At 50.8% G+C, this 20,480-nt stretch overlaps 1 protein-coding gene across 1 annotated transcript; it reads right to left on the bottom strand.

Moving 5' to 3' along the window:
* Window positions 1–11,202: 11,202 nt before the first annotated feature.
* Window positions 11,203–12,153, bottom strand: LOC135460624 (olfactory receptor 14J1-like). Its single transcript, XM_064737522.1, has one exon. It carries the CDS (start codon window positions 12,133–12,135, stop codon window positions 11,203–11,205), a length of 933 nt encoding a protein of 310 aa, XP_064593592.1. The 5' UTR covers window positions 12,136–12,153.
* Window positions 12,154–20,480: the final 8,327 nt, after the last annotated feature.

Genomic DNA, 20,480 nt, shown 5'->3' with positions numbered 1-20,480 from the left:
TTGCCAATTGTCTGTTTGGACCCTCGAATTGAATAATGCCTTTGGATTGCCTTGCCAATTGCAGACCTCCTACACCTCGAAGGTGACCAGCAACATTTTGTAATGGCCAATGTGCTGGCCAGTCTTGTACTGGAATCACTGTGCAGTCTGCACCTGTGTCTACAAGCATCTCAATGCGTTTAGACTCCCCACCCCCACTGACATTGCACCACAATTTGGGTTTATCTGTCCCAATAACTTGGACCCGGGCGACTGTGGGCTCCTGTTTATCGACAATTTCAGGTAAAGATGGCACAGGGATAGCTTGAGCAACAATTTGTCCCTTGGGAAGAAACTTGGTGGGTGGAAACAGTGCAGGCTGAGAACAAATTGCTTGGGATCTGATGTTGTCATTCCCGGAGCAATTTCGATCTCTTGTGGTGTGTTTTTGTCCCCAGTGATGATGTACTTACAACGAATTTGGTTCCAAGTACCCTTCTGTTCAAGATTTACAGAGACAAAATGCCAGTCAGTGTCCTTCAGGTGGAGTGACTCTGTCAGCTGCAACCTGTAAGGCTCATTGACAGAAGATATGGTTAATACAGAATCACTTAAATCATAACAAAGGTTATTTTGTTTCACTTTCAACAGTGGACCAGCAGACTTGGTCTTTGAAGCACCTGCTTCACTTACACAAATGTTAATATTATCGCACGCTTGATTTATTTTGCTACCCTTATTCTCTTGGCCTGCTCCTTTTATGTCTGCACGCCTGGCAGGCTGGCGCTTTATTCTTCGTTTTTTTTGTTGTTGACCCCCAGGGAGGGCTTGTAGTTCTCCTCCCCTGCCATTTCTAAATTCATCAAATTCCTTTTTCAAGGGGCACTGGTTACTCCAGTGTCCTAGCTTATTACAAAGCAGGCATGGTTTAGTGGGCTCAACCATTGCCGGTCTCCACTGCTGCCCAGGGTACTGCTGTGCTGAGGGAAAAGGTGAAGGGCTGGCAACAGCGACACGCTGAAGTGGTCTTGGCAGCAGCATTGGTCTGGTGTCTTCAGCCACAGTCATCAGAGGCACTTTCCTGTTACAGACTAGAAGCATATCTTTTAATGTAGGGGAAGGTTCCATAGGAAGGCTCAGGATTGCTGCTTGACACTGTTCATTTGCATTTGTAAACGCTATTTCTTCTAAAATTGCTTCCCTAGCATTTTCCTTTTTAACCTGTATTTCAATGGCTCTAGTTAGCCTTTCTACAAATTTCAAAAAAGGCTCTGATGGTAGTTGTTTGATTTTACTATAGGGCTCAAAAGGCCCCTCAGGTTGGAGGGAAAAGAATGCTTTTTCAGCTGCTTCTTTTACTTTCTCAAGTGTTTCTGCAGGAATTGCAGCAGCTTGGACTGAGGGAGAAGACCATTGGCCTTCACCACAGAGGTGCTCAAGGGTAATAGGGTTACCACTGTTGTCTTTTGCTGTGTTTGGATCAGCCTGTAAGCTTGGGAGAGCATCTTTTAGCAGTTGTTTCAATGCTGATTCCCATAATTTGAATTCCGTGGATGTCATGAGACATGAAAAAAGCTGTTTTAAATCATGTGGAACCACAACAGTCCTACTTAATTCAGAATTTAAAAGGCCATGGAAATATGGACTGTGTGGACCATATTCTTTATGAGATTTACAGATCTCTTTTATCAATTGTCATCCAAAGGAACTCCAATTAGCAGTTGGGGCTGCTCCTGCTTGAGCTGCAGGCTGAAACGTAACAGGAGCCAGTGACAACATGGCACCATGCATTGGGTCTGCTTTCCCCTGCTCTGTATCCCCAGAATCAGAAGCATTGGGATCACAGCTACAGGTTTGGGGACAGGCAGTGGGTGTGTCCCCACCGTGGGAACCCGGGGAGGGGGCGGGGAAAGGGAGCACGGCTAAAAGGGGCGGAGATACCGTGGGAACAGGGGGCGGGGTCACCTGGTGACATCACTTCAGCAGACGCCCCCTGGGAGGAGTAGAGGGGCGGAGCTGAGGGTACTGCAGGAAAGGCGGGGGGAGGGGGGGAGGTGTCACGAGGAACAGGAGGAGAGGGGGATGGGGCAGGAATTTTGGGATGCTTAAGAGGATTTTGGGAAGAAGAAGACCAGGTTTGGGAAGATGCCACGTGGCATCCGCCATCTTGTGGACCCCCTAGGGACTGGGGGCCATTTTGGACATCACTGCTCTCCGGAAAGCTAACACGTGCTCTGGGTTTTAGAGGAGGGGATACAGGGGGTTGGGAAAGCCACGCAGCCTGGCCAGGGCTTTGTGAACAAAACAACTCAGGTATTCTTGCACACTCTGGGAGCCGACTTCCCAATGAGTTTGCACTCTTTAAAATACCAAGTTTTGGGGGAAGAGGTTTAGGGGTTTTAGAGGGAGAGGGAGGAACAGGGAGAGCAGGGGTACATGGCTTTACATTTGGCTTTTTCTCCATTTCCTTTTGTTTGAGCAATGCTGTTCGAATCTGTAAACTCCAGAACACAAATTTAGCTGAGGGTGGTTTGCCAGATTGTCCTAAGGTTATCAATTCATTCCCAACTTTATCCCAGAATTGAATATTGTGGATTTCTTCAGCGGAAATGTTTGGGAACTGCAGAAAAAGCCATCTTATAAACTGTTTCAATTTTCCTTTAGAGAATTTCACATTACTCTTGACTAAAATGCGAACAGTATTATAATACACTCCCCTTTGTACAATGCTAAGTTTGGAACCCATGTTAGATGTAAAAAGCAAAGTACTTAATCCCGCCTGACCAAAAGCAAAGCTAAAATCAGCTACCAATTTCTAAAAAAACCACAGATAGAAAGCGATAACGAGCAGACAAAAGCTTCACAATGCAGCTGTATATACTGCTTTTAAAATTCCCGGGCAGCAGCAGCAGGGCACGCCCTGCCGAGCCGAGGCAGAAACAAAGCCTCCCCCGCCATGGAATGCAGCCCCCCCGCGGAGCAGAGAGAGCAGCCACTCCACGTGGCAGCAGAAACCGGGACGCCCCCCCCCCCGCCGCCGCGTGTGCAAAGAGCACTCCCGACCCCGCAGGTCCCCCGGCCACGTGGAAAGAGAGCTCCCCCCCTCCCCCGCAAAGAGAAAGAGAAAGAGAAAGAGAGTCTCCTAACACGTGTCTGAGCATGCTGCTGAGCCGGGGTGGGGGGGGGGGGGAAGGGCAGCGAGTGATCCCGCTCCGGCGCGAATTTTAAAAAACAGTGAAACACGCAGCAGAAAAATAAAGCTAGAATGCTATGGATTTCTGTCTGTGGGGCTGCGCAGCCAAAAATGCAAAGGCAAAAAAGGAACAGAACTCACGGCAGAGTCTGTTTTTGAGCTTCTGCTCTACCGAAAGCAGAGATACTCACGTGAAATGGAAGCTGTAGGCTGGGTCTAGGCAGGCAGGTCTCCACCGGAAAAGGACCTCTCTCTGGGTGCAAGAGAGGCTACCCTCTTCTTCCTCTGGAAAATCTGCTCACCACAATGAAGCTGGGCTTTCCAGAAGGCGCCGAACAGTCCACGAAACTTTTTCTGGGAGTATTCCCAAAGTCTCTAGCTGGGAGTCTTGAAGCCAGGCTCCTTTCAGCTGGATGCATGGCTGGCAGAAACTTCTCTGAGGAACTGCGAGTCCGTTTTCGGGCTGCGAAGTCACTTTGCCCACCCACAGGGATGCCAATATATTAGAATATGAATCCCAATATAACCAGTTAGATGGTGCCTGGGCCAGTTCTGACCCTCGCTGCTGGGCCAAAGGCAGCACTGCGGTGTTTTACCCCAGAGATACCTTGGCTGCTGGAGAGTGCAGCGGGGCAAGTCCAGGCTTGTCAGGACTCCGTTTACCTCAGGAGAGAGAGCTTCTGGCGATGGTGGAGAGAAAGGGAGTGGATTCTGCTAGAAGGTTGCCAGATGTTTATTCCATGGGTACAGAGATGTCTGCACCGGGCCACTGCTGCTAACAGAATCGAGGCCACATGGTCTCAGTAACATTTTAAGCTCAGGGCAGGGGAAGGGGAGGGGACAGGTGAGCCACCAACCAGGTGAAGGGGCAGGGTCTCAAGGGACTAGGGACACCTATCACACGACGCCTTGCTGGTATGTTAGCCTGATTGACAGGGCACACTCAGCGAGGGGCGAGGGGGAAGGGAGAAGGTAAAACAGGACATTGCAACACACCACAACATGACATCCCAGGGGCTGTTTGACATCACAGAGGCTGTGTGAGGTCACTGGGGAGGTCACTCTGCCCCAGCCCCCTTCACAGCTCCCCCCAGAGCAGTCCAACCCTGCTCATGCACAGCAGGGTCCCCTGTCCCCCTGGGTCTCTCCAGGTCCCCCCTGGCCCCGCAGCCTCCCCCAGAGGATGTTCCACGAGATCGACCCCAGAGCCTGACACGGGGACAGGGGCCAGGACCCTCAGGGTGACACAGGGGGACAGGGACCCCCTGGCAGCCTCCCCGTGTCCCCCAGGGCCAGAGCCTGGGCCAGGGCTCCTTCACCCTGTCACAAATGAGAGCTTGAGAGTGCTGAAAAATCCCCAGCAAGGGATCAGCAAAAGCCAGATTTAATTAAGGGACAGCAGCACAAAGTTCCTTGGCAAGAGTCACTCTGCTCCTGACTGGACATTCCAGGTGCACCAAGGAAACAAAACAAAACAAAACAAAACAAAACAACCCTCCAAAATTAAGGCAATCAAACAAAATATGAACTGAGAACTAGGGTTTTCCTTTCTCTGGAAGGGAACTGTCCTTGTCCAGGTGCCCATGAAATTTGGGCTCCACTTCCAACATTCCCTGTTGTGCCAGGCTGGAGGAGACTTTTGGCTGAAAACATTTCATGTGTGGGGGAGGAAGGGGCAGGTCCAGCCTTGCCCTGCCCTGTAACCCCAGCACTGCCCTGCCCTCCCCTCTGACCCCAATCCTCCCAGAGCCTCTATCCCAGTCCAGCAGTGTCTGCCAGTCCCTGACACAGCACCGGCAATGCTCCACAGACACCTCTGCTGCCCCAGCCCAGCTCCTGAGGGACGAAATGAGCCCAACAGCCACCTGGAGAAAGGGCCCAGCAAGACCAAGGGGTATTTAAGGCTTGTGGTATTTAAGACCACATGGCAAGCACACATCTTGACCCTGTATCCTCTTGGGATTCCCATTTGCACACCACTGAAATCCAGGAGGTGGTAGCTGTGTGTGTGCTTCTCTAAATAATTTTTGCCTTTCTCTCTTTCTATGTCGTCGTCTTCTATTTCGAACCTCTTTAAAAGTTTGATTAATTTCAAACTGAACAGGTTTAGTGTTTATGAAATTGAATGGGCCAAAATAATGCTTTGAGAAGTATTTTCTGTTGATTGAATGTTGTATTAAACATTTTGCCAAAGTTTCTCTGATTTTCTAAATTACCCAGTAAAGGCTGTTTTGTTCTTTTGAGCTCCTCAGAATCTCTTGTTCGTATTTCTCCAGGGAGTCCAACTCAGAATACACAAACAACTGTAATTCCTTTTAAATGTCTTCTTGTTTGAGAGAATTGTTTGGGGGATGGGAGTCAGGGCTTGTGTGTCCTGCTTGGCACAGCCCAGGCAGGGCTTTCCCAGCCACATTGCACACTCCATTTCCCAGCTGGAGCTGCTGGTGCCTCTGAGTTGTGCTGCCCCAGCCCCAGGGACGCTCTCCTTGTCTGCCCATTCCCCCACGGTCTCTGGGCAGGGATGGCCTCAGTGGGGGCTGCTGACATTCTCAGCAACTTGGAGGCTGCTGCTGAATTTTCCTGCTGCAGAGGCTTGTTCAGCCTTCAGCTCTTCATTGCAGGAATTCAGTGTGGCAGGGCTCATTAACATTCAGAACACCTTAACAAGCCAAGCCTCTGGGAATAATTGGATTTTAATTTTCAAATAATTTGTGGTTAGGTAGATCTCAGTAGCGTATTCAAAGTAAATGCATGATATTTAAAAAGACAGCGAGAAGAGCTTTTTTTAGGTCCCATGCAGTTTTTTTTCCTGTTTTTTTATTGCTATGTGCTATCTCCAATTTACACTGAATCCCAGTACCTCCTAATGCAGTTTGAATAGATATAAAAATCAACACCCTTCATGGCTGACAATCAATCACATTCTGTCCCTACCCCCACCCCACCATCTCCCCCATCCAAGCCCTGGCACTCAGAGCAGCCTTGTGCAAATCTGAGCTCCGTCCAGCCCAGGCTGCACCTGCAGCTTTCAGCTCCTTGGCTCCAACTCCCACCTGCTTTCCTTGGAGAAGGAGCTGCCAGACACATAGAGGGATGTTCATTTATTGTCATCCAACAAAGCCAAGGGGAAGCACAGCTCCATCAAATGCAAAAGTCATTCTTCTCCCTGAGTCTGCCGTCCCCCTGATCCTCACAGACTGTCCTGTTTCCTTCATCCCTCCTTTGCCAGGGACTTTCTGGGACAAGGGAGCTCTACTCTGGCTATGGAGGGAGGTCCAAGTGCATCCCCCGGAGTGGGAACCACAACTCATCAGGTTTGTGTCCTTTGAGGGACCGGAACTGGTGAGAGTCAGTGTTACAGAAAGATTTATCTTCATGGCCAACATAAAAATTGTGACCGTGATAAAATTTACTAAACATCAAAACACTTCCTTCAGTTCCTTGTGACATCTCAGCAATATCTGACATGTCCATCATCCACAAGGGATAACCATAAAGAAAGGATTTTAGACAAAGACATAAGAAGAGGTGATAGAATAGATAGAACTACAGCTAAGATGCTGACTAAGGAGTTATTTAAACTTCTGAAAGAGTAGGCAACTCCCTTAAGGTCAAAGCATGAACCCAGTAAAGGGAGACTCATTGGAATGGCCAGAAAACAGCTGCAGGAAGAAAACTGGAAGAAAGGGGAAGGACATAGATCCAGCTGCTCTAAATGAAGACATGTCCTTAGACATGGCCATTTAAAGGAGAGCTGGAAACATGTGAAGGAAGAGGGTCATGACATATTAGACTCAATGTTGGTGACAAGAGTAGAAGATCAGTATTCCTTCTTCTGCCATCATTAGAAGGATCCAGGAAATCCAGGAAATTCCTTTTCTTGGCAGGAATACTTTGCCAATTCTTAAAAGTACTCAAAAGACCCAGGTAATTAGATTTGCTTGTATACAAAAAACCAAACAGGTATTAACATCTGTGTCCCTTTCCAGCCAAACATCCATTGTGTGCCCATGAACAACAGTGCCACTTGTGCCCTAAGGTGCCCAGCTGGGATTGGATCTCTCTGAAAGCACCAGAGGGAGAGCAGAGCACCTTGTAGGCTGCAGGTCCCTAACAGCCCTGCAGGGCCCCTGTCCCATCAATATCTGCTCTGCTCCAGTCTGAAACAGGGCCCAGCATGGTGCCGGGATCATCAGAGAGCTGAGGTGTGTGCTGGAATTTAATGCCCTCCCTATTCCACAGCAGCCCTGCATTTCCTTCCTGCAGCCTTGGTCTCCAGCACAGCCATGGAGGCTCTTTGGGCTCTGGACTGTTCCTGCAGCCCCAAGGGCAGCTGAGCTCTGCCTTTGGCACAGTCAGCCCTGGCCTGTGCAGGCCATGCTCAAAAATTTCTTGTGTGTGCCTGGCCTTGCTGTCAGCCCCGGCAGCAGCCGCGTGGCTCCTTTGTGGCCCTGTGCTGGCCCAGCCATGGTGGCCCAGCCCCTGTGCAGGCCCAGCCCAGGCCAGGAGCATTGCGGCTGGGAATGGCCCCTGTGCCGTGGTGCCCACAGCAGCCTTGGGGCTCTGTGCCCCATGGCCTCCCTGCTGGGCAGCCTCTGCCAGCTCCTGCAGAGCCCGTGGCACCTGTGGGGCTGCACAGACAGCCCTGCCCCGGGCTCTGACAGTTTCTGGGCCAGCAGAGAGGCCGGCCTGGGCTGGTCCTGGCTGGGAGCAGGCCCTGAGCCCCGCAGGAGGATGGAGCTGGGCCACAGCCAAACTCAGCCCAGGCCAAAGCTGGGCTCAGCAGCCAGGGCTGCCAAGGGCTGGGTGCAGAGCCTGGCACTGACAAATGTCCTTGGCCCCCTCCCTGCTTTGTCCATGCCACCAAGGGTACAGAGCAGCCTCCTCTCTGGGGCACTTGCCTGTTTGCAATGCCTTGTGTTATGAACAAAAATTCAGTTAATATTTTTTTTGTGAGAAAGAGTTGCAGGGGGGCAGCCAGGTCTCAGGCGCTGCCAGGATTCTTAGTGCTTTGTTATTGTAATACCGGGTCGTTAAGGCTTATCTCCTTCTTTTGTATTAGTAAAAAGCCTGGCTGGGTGGGGAAATGGCCCTTCCCCGAGGCAGTGCGCCCTTCCAGCATAGGGAAGACACCTGAGAGGGTGGGGGGGGTTATGCAAAGTGACTCCAAAGTCCAGAATGCTTTGTGGCACCCCGACTCCAGAGGCACAGAAAAAACCCCAAAAACAATGAGCCACCTAAGAGTTGAGAGATTAAAGTGATGTCTGGATGTGAGGAGCCGAGTGCTGAGCCTGCAGAGATGCTGAACACCTTCGGAGCCCCTCTCGCCCTGAGCAGAGAGTCGTCTGGACGCCGGGACCAGACAGGACCGAGCCAGGCAAAGTAACATCAGATGGGGACCTCACGCCCTAAGGCTCCCATGAGGACTGGATCCCCGGCTCTGCCCCTAGTGGACGGAGCTGCGCATATCCTCCTCCTCTGAGTCGCCCTGGGAGACGCGACGGGGACTGCAGCCCTGCCGAGCCGCCCAATCCTGAGCTGATCACTTTTAATAAAGGCATTAAAAAGGAGAAGAAGTCTCCTGGCCCTGTTTATTTCACCTTGCACAGGTGCTGGCCCTGCCCCACAAGGCCTGGCCTGAGTCCTGCACCTGCACGCTCAGCCAGGCTGAGATGGACACTGATGGTTTCTGGGCCAGCCTTTCTGGCTGACTGCAGAGGCCAGGACAACGCTGAGTGGTTTCCCTGCTGTCCCCCAGCCCTTGCTGGCCCCAGGGGCTGATGGCATTTGTGCTACCTCAGCTTCATGTCCCCACAGCATGGGCATGCTCCTGCCTGCTCTGTGTAATGTAAACCAGGGCTCCTGAGCCAGTGCTGCCATGTCTGTGCCTGCAAGGATGGGGCACTTGTGTGAGCTGGGGGAGAGGCCAGGGCTGCAGAGGGGGGATGTTTTTGGCAGCTCCATGAGGACGCTCTGGGAGGCTGCCCTGGGCTTTCCAGCACACTGGGTGTCATGGTTTGAGCCTGGCACAGAGCCAGTGCCCCCCATGAAAATGCCTCACCCTGGTGTCTGCTGTGAGATGTGACCAGGAATAAGCAAAACAGGCTCCAACTTAAACATAAAGAACACTTTATTACCTAAAACTACAGGAAAAATAGGGAAAGACTATAAGGAAAAGAAAAAAAAATTGAAAAACCTTACAAAAACCACTTTTCCTCCTCCCCACTCCCTGACTTTCCCAATCCAATACATTCTCTCAAAAACACCAACTGCCCAGCCCGGCACGACACTTTAGTATACTCAAACTGCAGTTCATGAAGAGGAAAGGAGTCCTTCTTGTTCCATAGGCTTCTCCTGGAAACACACTGAAACCTCGGATGCTTCCTTGTCACTTTGGCACCGCCCGGGGAAAAAAAAGTCCTTTTGCCGCTTGTGACATGTTCCTTCCATGCCCAGTGCTCTTACCACCGAGACATGGCCAGAGCTGCTTTTAGGGTTGTCTTTCAAGGATGCCTTGTCTCACTCCAAAAAGGCACAGTCTCTGCTTTTGGGACATCTGTCCCCCCCATATTTTTCCAACCCCCTGGGGCCGGGGGGTCCTCACGAATGAACCCTCCTGGTTTTGAGGCACTGCCTCCCCCTAAATGCAGTCTGTGTCACAGGAACAACTGAGTCCATGGCTACAAGAAAAAGTCCAGCCAAAAGGCCACTCCAAATCATCTCTCCCCATCCAATCATCTCCACATTCTCCGGGCCAGGTCATCTCATCTCTCATCTCCCTTCTTATTCAGCTTCGAGGAGGATTAGCATTTTTGCAAGGCCCCAATCATGCAAGAAAGGGTTAAAAGTTTTCAGTCTCTGTCTGTCCTGGGACGAGATGATACTCCCACACGTGCTGCTGCTGCGGCCGGCTGCTCTCCCTCCCGGAGGGGGGGGGGGGGGGGGGGGGGGGGCTGGCCGCCCGATGTCTCGATGTCTCTTGGGGCTCCGCCACCCTTCCATCCTTGAAAGCCCCTCAACCCCCACCTCTGTCCAGGCCCCTGGCCTACCGCATGGCCACCCCTCCCCCGCCCAGCAGCAGCGGGCTGGGCGGGGGAAGAGATCTGACCTCTTCGCCCGACGATGTCCAAAAGAGCAAGTGCCAAGGGCAGTGCCTTGCTTTTAACCCCTGTGTATTCTCGGAGGTGTGTCCAAACCCCACTGGCCACACCGGACGCCAGTCTCAAACCCAAAACCTTCATTGGTTTGACCACAGCTTCCCAGAATTCCCACTCCTTCCTGGTCAAACCATGACACTGGGGATGGATCAGCCCCTGCTCTGCTGCTCCTTCTCGTCTCCTACAGGGCCCTTGCAGAGCCTCAGCCATGCTGTTTGTCCCCAGCCTGCCCATGACCACCCTGGGGCTGCTCATGGGGCCTTTCTGTGCTGAGCATTGGCCAGGCCATGTTCTTGAGAGAGCCTGGGCAAGGAGTCTGGAGCCCCCAGGCCCTGGCCTGAGGCGTCAGCGCTGCCCCAGCAGTGCCCATGGCCTGTCCCTGCTGCAGCCCCAGCACTGCCACCCCCAGGACTGTGCCCAGCCCCGAGAGCACTCAGGCCCTGCAGCAACACCAGGGCCATCAGGGCAGTAGGGCAGGGCCATGGCAGCAGCACTGGCACCACCAAGTGCTGCTGCTGCTGGGCACAGCTGCTGGGCCAGCCCTGATCTTCCCCAGCTCTGCACACAGACATTGCTGCTGCAGCTCCAGAGAAGGCAACAAAAGGGCATCTCTGTAGAAAACTCTACTGGGAGACCCTTTAGTTCATTTAAAGGCACCAGGAGTGCAGCCCCTCATTGACACAGTGTGTGGCCAAAGGAAAGGTGGAGAGAAACAAAATGAGAAACAAAATGAGAAATGGCACAAAAAATGACATTTTTTGATGGGCAATATGAAAAAAGTAAAACAAACATAAAGAACCTCCAAATGGAAACCAACAAGAAGTATGAAAGACAACTTTTCATACTTGTTACTTGCAGAAACTGGCCAGCACTTTAATGTTTCTGAAACCATCCAGTCATCAGTCTCCTCACTGCAGCCTTGAGCTCCTGGTTCCTCAGGCTGTAGATGAGGGCATTCAGGGCTGGAGGCACCACTGAGTACAGAACTGACAGGGCCAGGTCCAGAGATGGAGAGGAGATGGAGGGGGGCTTCAGGTGAGCAAATGTGCCAGTGCTGATGAACAGGGAGACCACGGCCAGGTGAGGGAGGCAGGTGGAAAAGACTTTGTGCCGTCCCTGCTCAGAGGGGATCCTCAGCACAGCCCTGAAGATCTGCACATAGGAGAAAACAATGAACAAAAAACAACCGAGTCCTAAACAGCCACTAAGAGCAAGAAGCCCCAGTTCCCTGAGCTGGGATTTGGAGCAGGAGAGCTTGAGGATCTGTGGGATTTCACAGAAGAACTGGCCCAGGGTATTGCCATGGCACAGGGGCAGGGAAAATGTATTGGCTGTGTGCAGCAGTGAAAAGAGAAAGCCACTGGCCCAGGCAGCTGCTGCCATGTGGGCACAAGCTCTGCTGCCCAGGAGGGTCCCATAGTGCAGAGGTTTGCAGATGGACACGTAGCGGTCGTAGCACATGATGGTCAGGAGGAAATACTCTGCTGACAGGAAGAACATAAAGAAAAAGACCTGTGTGGCACATCCTGTGTAGGAGATGGTCCTGGTGTCCCAGAGGGAATTGTGCATGGCTTTGGGGACAGTGGTGCAGATGGAGCCCAGGTCGCTGAGGGCCAGGTTGAGCAGAAAGAAGAACATGGGTGTGTGCAGGTGGTGGCTGCAGGCTATGGCGCTGATGATGAGGCCGTTGCCCAGGAGGGCAGCCAGGGAGATGCCCAGCAAGAGGCAGAAGTGCAGGAGCTGCAGCTGCTGCGTGTCTGCCAATGCCAGCAGGAGGAAGTGCCTGATGGAGCTGCTGTTGGACATTTGCTGGGGCTGGGCATTGGGATCTGTAAAAAAAGTAATCATGGAATAGGTGGGTTTGGAGAGGACTTTAAATATTCCAGCACAGCCTGGGGGCACTTTCCCCCCACTGCCTGCCCAGGGCTCTGCTGCCTGGAGCTGTCCCTGCCAGCAGCTGCTTCCCTGTGCCCAGGGCTGGGCCCTGCCAGTGCTGCCAGAGCCCAGCCCAGCCCTGGGGCCTCAGCTCTGCCCTGCAGAGACCTCCCAGCTCTGGCACTGCCCAGGGGCAGCTCTGGATCTGCAGGCTCTGATGGCAATGTCAGAGCAACCCTGAGGAAGCTGGAAAAGCGACACTGATGCTGCCTGTGAGAGGCCCTGTGCTGATTTCTGTCACTACCTGGTTTATTCAGGTCTGTAAGATTTTTTTTTTTTTTGTATTTATTCTCCACCTGAACTGAGAGATGATAGCTATATGCAATTTGTATTCAGGCAACACAGTGCAGTAGATTAAAAAAGAAAGATTTTCCCTTTTATGCAGCCCTAGCCTTCCTGCGCTCCCTTTATAATGTACTTGGAAATGTTCTGCAGTTAAATGTCATGCTGGGAAAACTGCTGATCAATTCAGCATCCTCCCCACACAAGGAGAATACTCCCAAGCCTTACCAGCTCTCTCCTCCCACCCAGATCACGTCCCCCAGTGCTGGGAGCAGCTGCCAGGGCTGGCTGAGAGCTGTCCCTGGAAGGCAACAGAGTCCCTGCCCCAGTACAGTGCCCTGGGCTGCAAGACCCTGCTCTGCACGACAGCCCTGGGCACTCCTGGCTGCTCTGCACAAGAGACAATCAGAGAATGTACTCACAAGGTCTGTAGGCAGTGGGATGTTCCAGCTTTAGGAGATGGCTCCAGGAGCTGCAGCTGAATTGTCTTGCAGCCAGAGGTTCCTTTGCCAAGGGCTGGCAGTGATTCTGCCCCAGGCACTTCTCAGCACCCTCCCAGCCCTGACTGATTGAAGCTCTCTGTGCTTCTGTGTTGTGCCCAGGGTGGCTGCAGGCAGTGCCCCAGCCCTGCTGGGCTGGCAGAAGAGCTACTCATCAAGAGAAATGTGGTTCTGAAGCTCTTCTTGGTTATCAGGAGCTGCCTCTGTGCCAGGAACCCAGCCCAGCTCAGCAGCACAGACACAGCACAAGGACATAAATGAGCCTCTGGGGCTTTGTGCTCAGGCCTTGTATATCAGTCCCTGAGAGGGAGCTGAAGAAATTTCTCCAGAACTATAAGTCAGAGTCCAACTCCAAAGTTTCTTGGACATTTAATGGGTCGCACTGAGGAACACAACAGGCCCCAGGCAGAGCAGAGAACGGCAGGCAGTGATGACAGGTGGGGACAAAGAGAAGCCAAGTCTTGGTGCCCTGGGGCACAGCAGCAGGGTCTGTGCCACCAAGGGCTGTGAGGAGACACCTTGTCCTGGGGCTCAGGGGCCTCCTGGCACAGCCCCAGCCAGGCTGGGCTCTGTCACCCCCTTGTCCTGCCCTCAGCATCCCCCCTAGCCCACATCTCAGTGGCCTCAAGGATCTGCTGGAAGGCGTCCCGGGGGACCCTTGCTCAGGAATGGCTCTGGGGGCTCCTGGATGCTCCCTGCAGGGACTGCAGGTATTTCAAAGGACTTTGGGTTTGTTTTTTGCTTTGAATTTCTGTTATCTTTTTGCAATCATGCCCTCCAATTATCTGCTGTAATTAGTCCCTGGAGAGGCTTTGTCAGTAACAACACTCAGTGGGGCTCATTGCTACTTCAAGGTACTTCAGTTATTTTAAGGTACTTGGTATTTCCATTTTGACACAGACTCTTGTGTTTCTCACAGACTCTGTGAGAGGTTTGTGCAATCACAGCCCCAATTATCTGCTTTAACAAGTCCCTTGAGAGCTTTGTATTGTCACTCAGTGGTGCCCATTAGTGCCTTGAGATACTCAAGGTTTTTAAGGTAGTTTATGGATTTAAGAATACTTTTAGGTACTTTTAAGGTGTTTCCTTCCCACACTGAGTCTCTGAGAGGTTTTTGTGCCATCCTGACCTCCAGTTCTCTCCTCCAAGGAGTCCATGAGGAGCCTGTGTTGGGTATCTTCCTCCTTTCTGTTTTACAACAAAGATGGAACTGAAAGAATTTTGTAAGACTTTCTAAAAGCATCCAAACAAATATGTGACAATTAGCAATACAACAACAACTAAGAGAATTAATAGTCCTGTTTTAGCTAGATATCATCCAACCCTTTAGTCCTTTGGATTGGAAGAGTTTATTGACTCAGTCTTTGTTTTCCACTTGAAGATTCTTCAACCCTTCATTACCTGAATACTGTTTTGGATTGACTCACTGTGGCTGGAGAGGTTCATACAATACATGTCCTCAGAGTCTAAACAGCCATGCCCATGTGCCCAGAGTAAAAACTCTATCGCTGTTCTACAAGGTGGCATGTCTGATGGTCTCTATGTCTGAGAGCAGACCACTCAATGTGAGGGAGGTAGCATTGGTTTGCTTACTTAACAGGCAGCCAAGATGGTCTAATTGTCCTAAAGCTTTAGCTGCAGCCACTCAAGGTAGTCCAAATTGGGGGTGCTACCATCCCATACCTGGATTAAAGCTTTCAAAGCCATCTCTTTGATATCATTCAATACTGGGGATACCTGCTGCTTGGTCATCTGGTAGGCTGTGTTGTTCTTCTCCAGCTAGATGGTTGATTGTCAATTCTGCCCTTGCCTCATTATTAGCATAGTCTGCTATTAATTGATTTAGTAAACACTTCCATTCCCCTTCCCACAGGGTGTATTCTGTAGGTGACAACAACATGGTCATAATATATTTTAAATCATAGGGGGTTAAGACATGTGCTCTAAACATGGCCGTCATTAGGCCATTAAAACAAGGTAAGTCTTTCCTATGATCTTTAGCTGCCCTACACAGATCCTTTATTTCCCTGTAAACCAATGGCTGATACCTGGGATTCTGCCCCCTTCTTTTATAACATCCTGGGGCAATGAGGGGTTTCGAGATTATTTGTCAGTCTCCTTCCTTAACTGCTTCTTTCTGGATCCTCTCCTGGGGATCTTCTGGGGTCGAGAGGAGAGGTGGCTCTGGGGAATCCATACTGTCTTCTGGAGAGGAAGAATAACTCAGAGCAGAAACAGTTGGATTAGAAATAGTGTGACAGTTGGGCTTAGTATCTTTGACCATGGGGGTATATTGTTGACGGAGAGTGAGGCAAAGGGCACTGCCATTTTGTCAGGTGTTGGGGAGGAAGGGCCTTGATTCGGGATGGCGGACTTCTGGGGTGGAGTTCTGCAGGCATGGACCAGGGTGAAGGTGGAATGATTGACAATGGGGCATCACCTGAAGTTTTGGGGGTGGAGTGTGCAGATTTGTTCAGGGCAGAAGAGAAGGTTGTGGCAGCAGTAAGTGGAGGAGCCAGGATGGAGGAGGATGGTCGGGCTCCTGAGCCACATTCAGGCTCCTTCCATCTTAACTCTTGTCATGGTTTGACCAGGAAGGAGTGGGAATTCTGGGAAGCTGTGGTCAAACCAATGAAGGTTTTGGGTTTGAGACTGGCGTCCGGTGTGGCCAGTGGGGTTTGGACACACCTCCGAGAATACACAGGGGTTAAAAGCAAGGCACTGCCCTTGGCACTTCCTCTTTTGGACATCGCGGCGAAGAGTTCAGATCTCTCTCCCCCGCCCAGCCTGTTGCTGCTGGGCGGGGGAGGGGCGGCCATGCGGTAGGCCTGGGGCCTGGACAGAGATGGGGTTGAGAGGCTTCGAAGATGGAAGAGTAGAAGGTCCCAGAGAGTCAGCCCTCGGGCAGCCCCCCCCCCCCCCCCCCCCAGGAGAGCAGCCAGCCAGGAGGAGAAGGAGGGAGACTGCCCGGCCGGAGCGGCAGCGTGTGGGCAGCGTGCGTGGGAGTTGCTCCGGGACCGACAGCAGAGACTGAAAACTTTTAACCCTTTCTTGCATGATTGGGGCCTTGCAAAAATGCTAATCCTCCTCGAAGCTGAATAAGAAGGGAGATGAGAGATGAGATGAGATAAGGACTTTGGCCCGGAGATTGTGGAGATGATTGGATGGGGAGAGATGATTTGGAGTGGCCTTTTGGCTGGACTTTTTCTTGTAGCCATGGACTCAGTTGTTCCTGTGACACAGACTGCATTTAGGGGGAGGCAGTGCCTCAAAACCAGGAGGGTTCATTCGTGAGGACCCCCCGGCCCCAGGGGGTTGGAAAAATATGGGGGGGACAGTTGTCCCAAAAGCAGAGACTGTGCCTTTTTGGAGTGAGACAAGGCATCCTTGAAAGACAACCCTAAAAGCAGCTCTGATCCATGCACGGTGGTGAGAGCACTGGGCATGGAAGGAACATGTCACAAGCGGCAAAAGGACTTTTTTTTTCCCCCCGGGCGGTGCCGAAGTGACAAGGAAGCATCCGAGGTTTCAGTGTGTTTCCAGAAGCCTATGGAACAAGAAGGACTCCTTTCCTCTTCATGAACTGCAGTTTGAGTATACTAAAGTGTCGTGCCGGGCTGGGCAGTTGGTGTTTTTGAGAGAATGTGTTGGATTGGGAAAGTCAGGGAGTGGGGAGGAGGAAAAGTGGTTTTTGTAAGGTTTTCAATTTTTTTCTTTTCCTTATAGTCTCTCCCTATTTTCCTGTAGTTTAAGTAATAAAGTGGTCTTTATGTTTAAGTTAGAGCCTGTTTTGCTTATTCCTGGTCACATCTCACAGCAGACACCAGGGTGAGGCATTTTCATGGGGGGCACTGGCTCTGTGCCAGGCTCAAACCATGACAACTCTCCAGGGTATGATGCTCCAAGACTGTGTGGCCATTGCCATCTTGGACCATTGTGGAAGGTCTGAGAAAGGCAGGTTTGGGGGGAGGTCCCGAGTTAGGAGTGACCAACTGATTGAGTTTTCAACACACTATTGCTGGTCAAGGGTGGTGTGGAAGATCGGGAACATGCGGGGTTCAATGTGATCGCTTTTGATTGACACTTTGTACGATTAACTCCTACTGAGTCCCAAAATTCAGTGGTATGGACTTTGTCAGCAGAGGTATCTGGAGAGTTTTTAATGATCCACCTCATGATTGATTTTAATTTCTTCTTTGAAAATATTATATCATGATCAGTGAGAATTAAAGCATCCATATATGCTCCTTTCTACTTTGGACATCTGGCTGCCCATTTTTCTCTTTCTCTGCCTTGTGGGGAAGAGCCACTGGAACTACCCAAATCAATTATGGGACGTGGGTTCATATTGTAAAAACACAGTGGCAAAATGGGCAATAAATGTTCTTGCATTTCCCCAAACCCACCTGTAATCCTATGCAGCTGAAATCATTGTTGCCTCTGCAGATCCTGGGCAAGGTCCCTCGAAGCAATGATGAATCTGCTGGGCCCGGCACGATCCAAAATCCCAGGGAGCACTGACCTATCCATCAGCTAACCCCAGCTGACACGACTGACACAGGGAGCCCTGAATGTCAGGGTCACTCTTTGGGTGCCAAATGTCGCAGTGAAGGTGGCTATGACAAACCTCTCTGGTTCCCTGACTTCAGGGTGAGGGTGGCAAAAATGAAAAGGGGCAGGATCAATGGAGTTGTTTTAAAGGAACTTTATTAACAGGGTAAAAAACAATAAACATGGAGAAGTCGAGAACAGTACAAGGGGCATGATCCAAAGACCTGAGACAAAGGGGAACGTACAACATGTACACTTGTGAATAGAACACTCTAGAACAACAACCATATAGGGAAATCAGTAACCAATAGGGGAATCGAACTTGGACAAGTTAGCATAGCAATATTAAAGGCTTATGGGAGAACGCTCAAGCTCACCCTAAGTAAAACAAATAATTCCCAGGGCTTGAAACTCACACCCAGTTCTTTTGGGGTAAAATCTGGCTGACTCTGAGTTTCAGCTGGGCTAATTACCACACCACAGCTGTGCAGTGGCCCCTTGGGACCATGTGGCCCAACAGAGCTACAATGATGTCCTTGGTTCCATGAGGCTCCACAGTGTCACAATGGTCCCTTGGATCCATGGTGCTCTGCAGTGTCACGATGGCTCCTTCATTTCACAGGACTCCCAAATGTCACATTGGTCTCCATAGGAAGGAAACCATGGAGCCCTCATGTTTCAGGAGCTGATGAACAGCAACCACCAGAGGTCAAAGTAAGCCTGACCTGTCTGTCATAGAAGGTTTGCTTGGCACAACCCTTGGATATTCAAAATTACAAATGTGGAATCCTAATTTCAGACATTTGTGCCTGGAGAAAGATGATTTTTTCCATACAAAGCAAAGCACAGAGCCCTTTCCAGTGCTTGGAAATTAGATGAGTTCTGGAACTCAGGAGTCGAAGACCAACCAGACTTGTCTGTCCTGGATACCTGGAAAAGATGGACAGTTCTTTTCCATAAAAAGGAAAGCCCAGAGCCCCAGTGTTTCAGAGGCAGATGGGAGTGGCCTTCCACATTCCAAGGTCAGCCAGACCTGTCAGGTCACCCCTGGGAGACCAAGGCAACCATATCAATTTTGTATTCCCTTGGTTCCAGAGGGCTCTGCAGTGTCACAATGGCTCCTTGCTTCCATGATGCCCTAAGGTGTCATAATGTCCCCTTAGTTACAAAAGCCCTTAATGGTTGCACAAGGATCTTAATGGTCTCCATAGTTGCACAAGTCCCCACAGTGTCCTAATGGTCTTTGGGTTCCATGAAGCCCTTCTGTGTCATCCTGGCCTGTGGTTCCATTGGGGCCCAATAGTGCAAAAATGATCCTCTTGGTTCCACAAATTCCCATAATGTCACAATGGCCTCGTGCTTCCATGAGGCCCTGCAGGGTCACAATGGCACTTTGGTTCCGTGGGGCCCCACAGTGTCACAAGGGTCTCCATGATTCCAAGGGGCCTTGCAATGCCACAATGCTCTCCATGGATCCACAGTGCCCGGCAGGATCACAACAGCCCTTTGGCTCCACGAGGCCCTGAAATGCAGCAATGGCCTCTTGGTTCCACAAAGCCCCGCTGCTTCACACCGTCCCCTTGGGACCATGCGGCCCAACAGAGCCACAAGGATGTTCTTGATTCCACAAGGCCTCACAGTGTCACAGTGTCCCCTTAGTTTCATGGTACCCTGCAGGGTCACAATGTTCCTCTTGGTTCCACAAGTTCCTACAGTGTAACAGGTTCCACAAGGGCCTGCAGTGTCACCATGGCCTATCGGTTCCACAACACCCTGCAGCGTCACAATGGTCTCCATAGGAAGGAAACAAGTGAGCCCCAGTGGTGCAGGAACAGATGAGAGGCAGTCACCAGAGGCCAAGTCTAACCAGACTTGACTGTATGGGCAGATTTTGTCTAGGAGTAACCCTTGGATACAGAGAATTTTAGATGCAGAATCCCAGTTTTGGCCATGGGTGACTAGACAAGAAAAACAGTTCTTTCCCATCGGAAGGAAAGCACAAAGCCCCAGTGCTTCACAATCAGATGGGAAGTAGCCCTTGACATGTCAAATTCAGTGGGACCTGACAGCCTCCAGGAGTCCAAACTAGGCAGACCTGTTCCATGTTCCATTGATTTCATGGGTCCCCACACTGACACAGTGTTCTCTGATTCCATGAGGTCTTGCAATGTCACAATGGCTTCTTGGTTTCATGAGCCCCACAGAGTCATAAGGGTCCTTTGGCTTCCTGCAGCCCCTCTGTGTCACAATGGCTGCTTTTTATATGGGCCCCACTGTTTAATCATTGACTCTTGCTTCTATAGGGCCTCTGAGTTGCACAATGGTCTCCTTGATTCCATGAGGTTCCATACTCACACCATAGTTTCCTTGGATTTCCATTGTCACAACTGACACTTGGTTCCATGAGGTTCTGTAGTGTGAGACAAAGTGGAAATTTTCCAGGGTAGAAATTAATTTTGATTTAGGTGAAATGTACATTTTTGAGTTGAGTCTGTGGTTAGAAACCATAGCTATTTAGCCTGACTGCAGAACCTAGGCTCAGTGAAGTTGCTCAGTGAAGGACAGAGATAAGGGGGGGGAGACAGAGGATGATAGAGACAGAGACTGCTGTAAGAGCAAGTCAACCTGACCTAGGAATTCTTTCTGATAAAGAAAAACCAGTAGCAAATGTCACACAAAATTAGTAAAAATGAATATGTATTATCCTTTTGTGAAATTGTATGCATATGTATCTGAGAGGGGGATAAAAAGGGTCCTGAAGTTCCCAGAGGTATGCATGCCTTTTAAGGAGCATAATCTCTGCATGCGTCCAGCACTGTAATAATAAGCATACCGGCTTTACAACTTTCACAAAGTTGTGGAGTTTTTGGCTATATCTCCACA

The sequence above is a fragment of the Zonotrichia leucophrys genome, unplaced genomic scaffold (assembly GCF_028769735.1).
Source record: "Zonotrichia leucophrys gambelii isolate GWCS_2022_RI unplaced genomic scaffold, RI_Zleu_2.0 Scaffold_66_255841, whole genome shotgun sequence".
NCBI classification, from domain to species: domain Eukaryota; kingdom Metazoa; phylum Chordata; class Aves; order Passeriformes; family Passerellidae; genus Zonotrichia; species Zonotrichia leucophrys.
The sequence above is the reverse complement of the archived record's forward strand: the minus strand, read 5'-3'. Positions and strand labels throughout refer to the sequence as shown.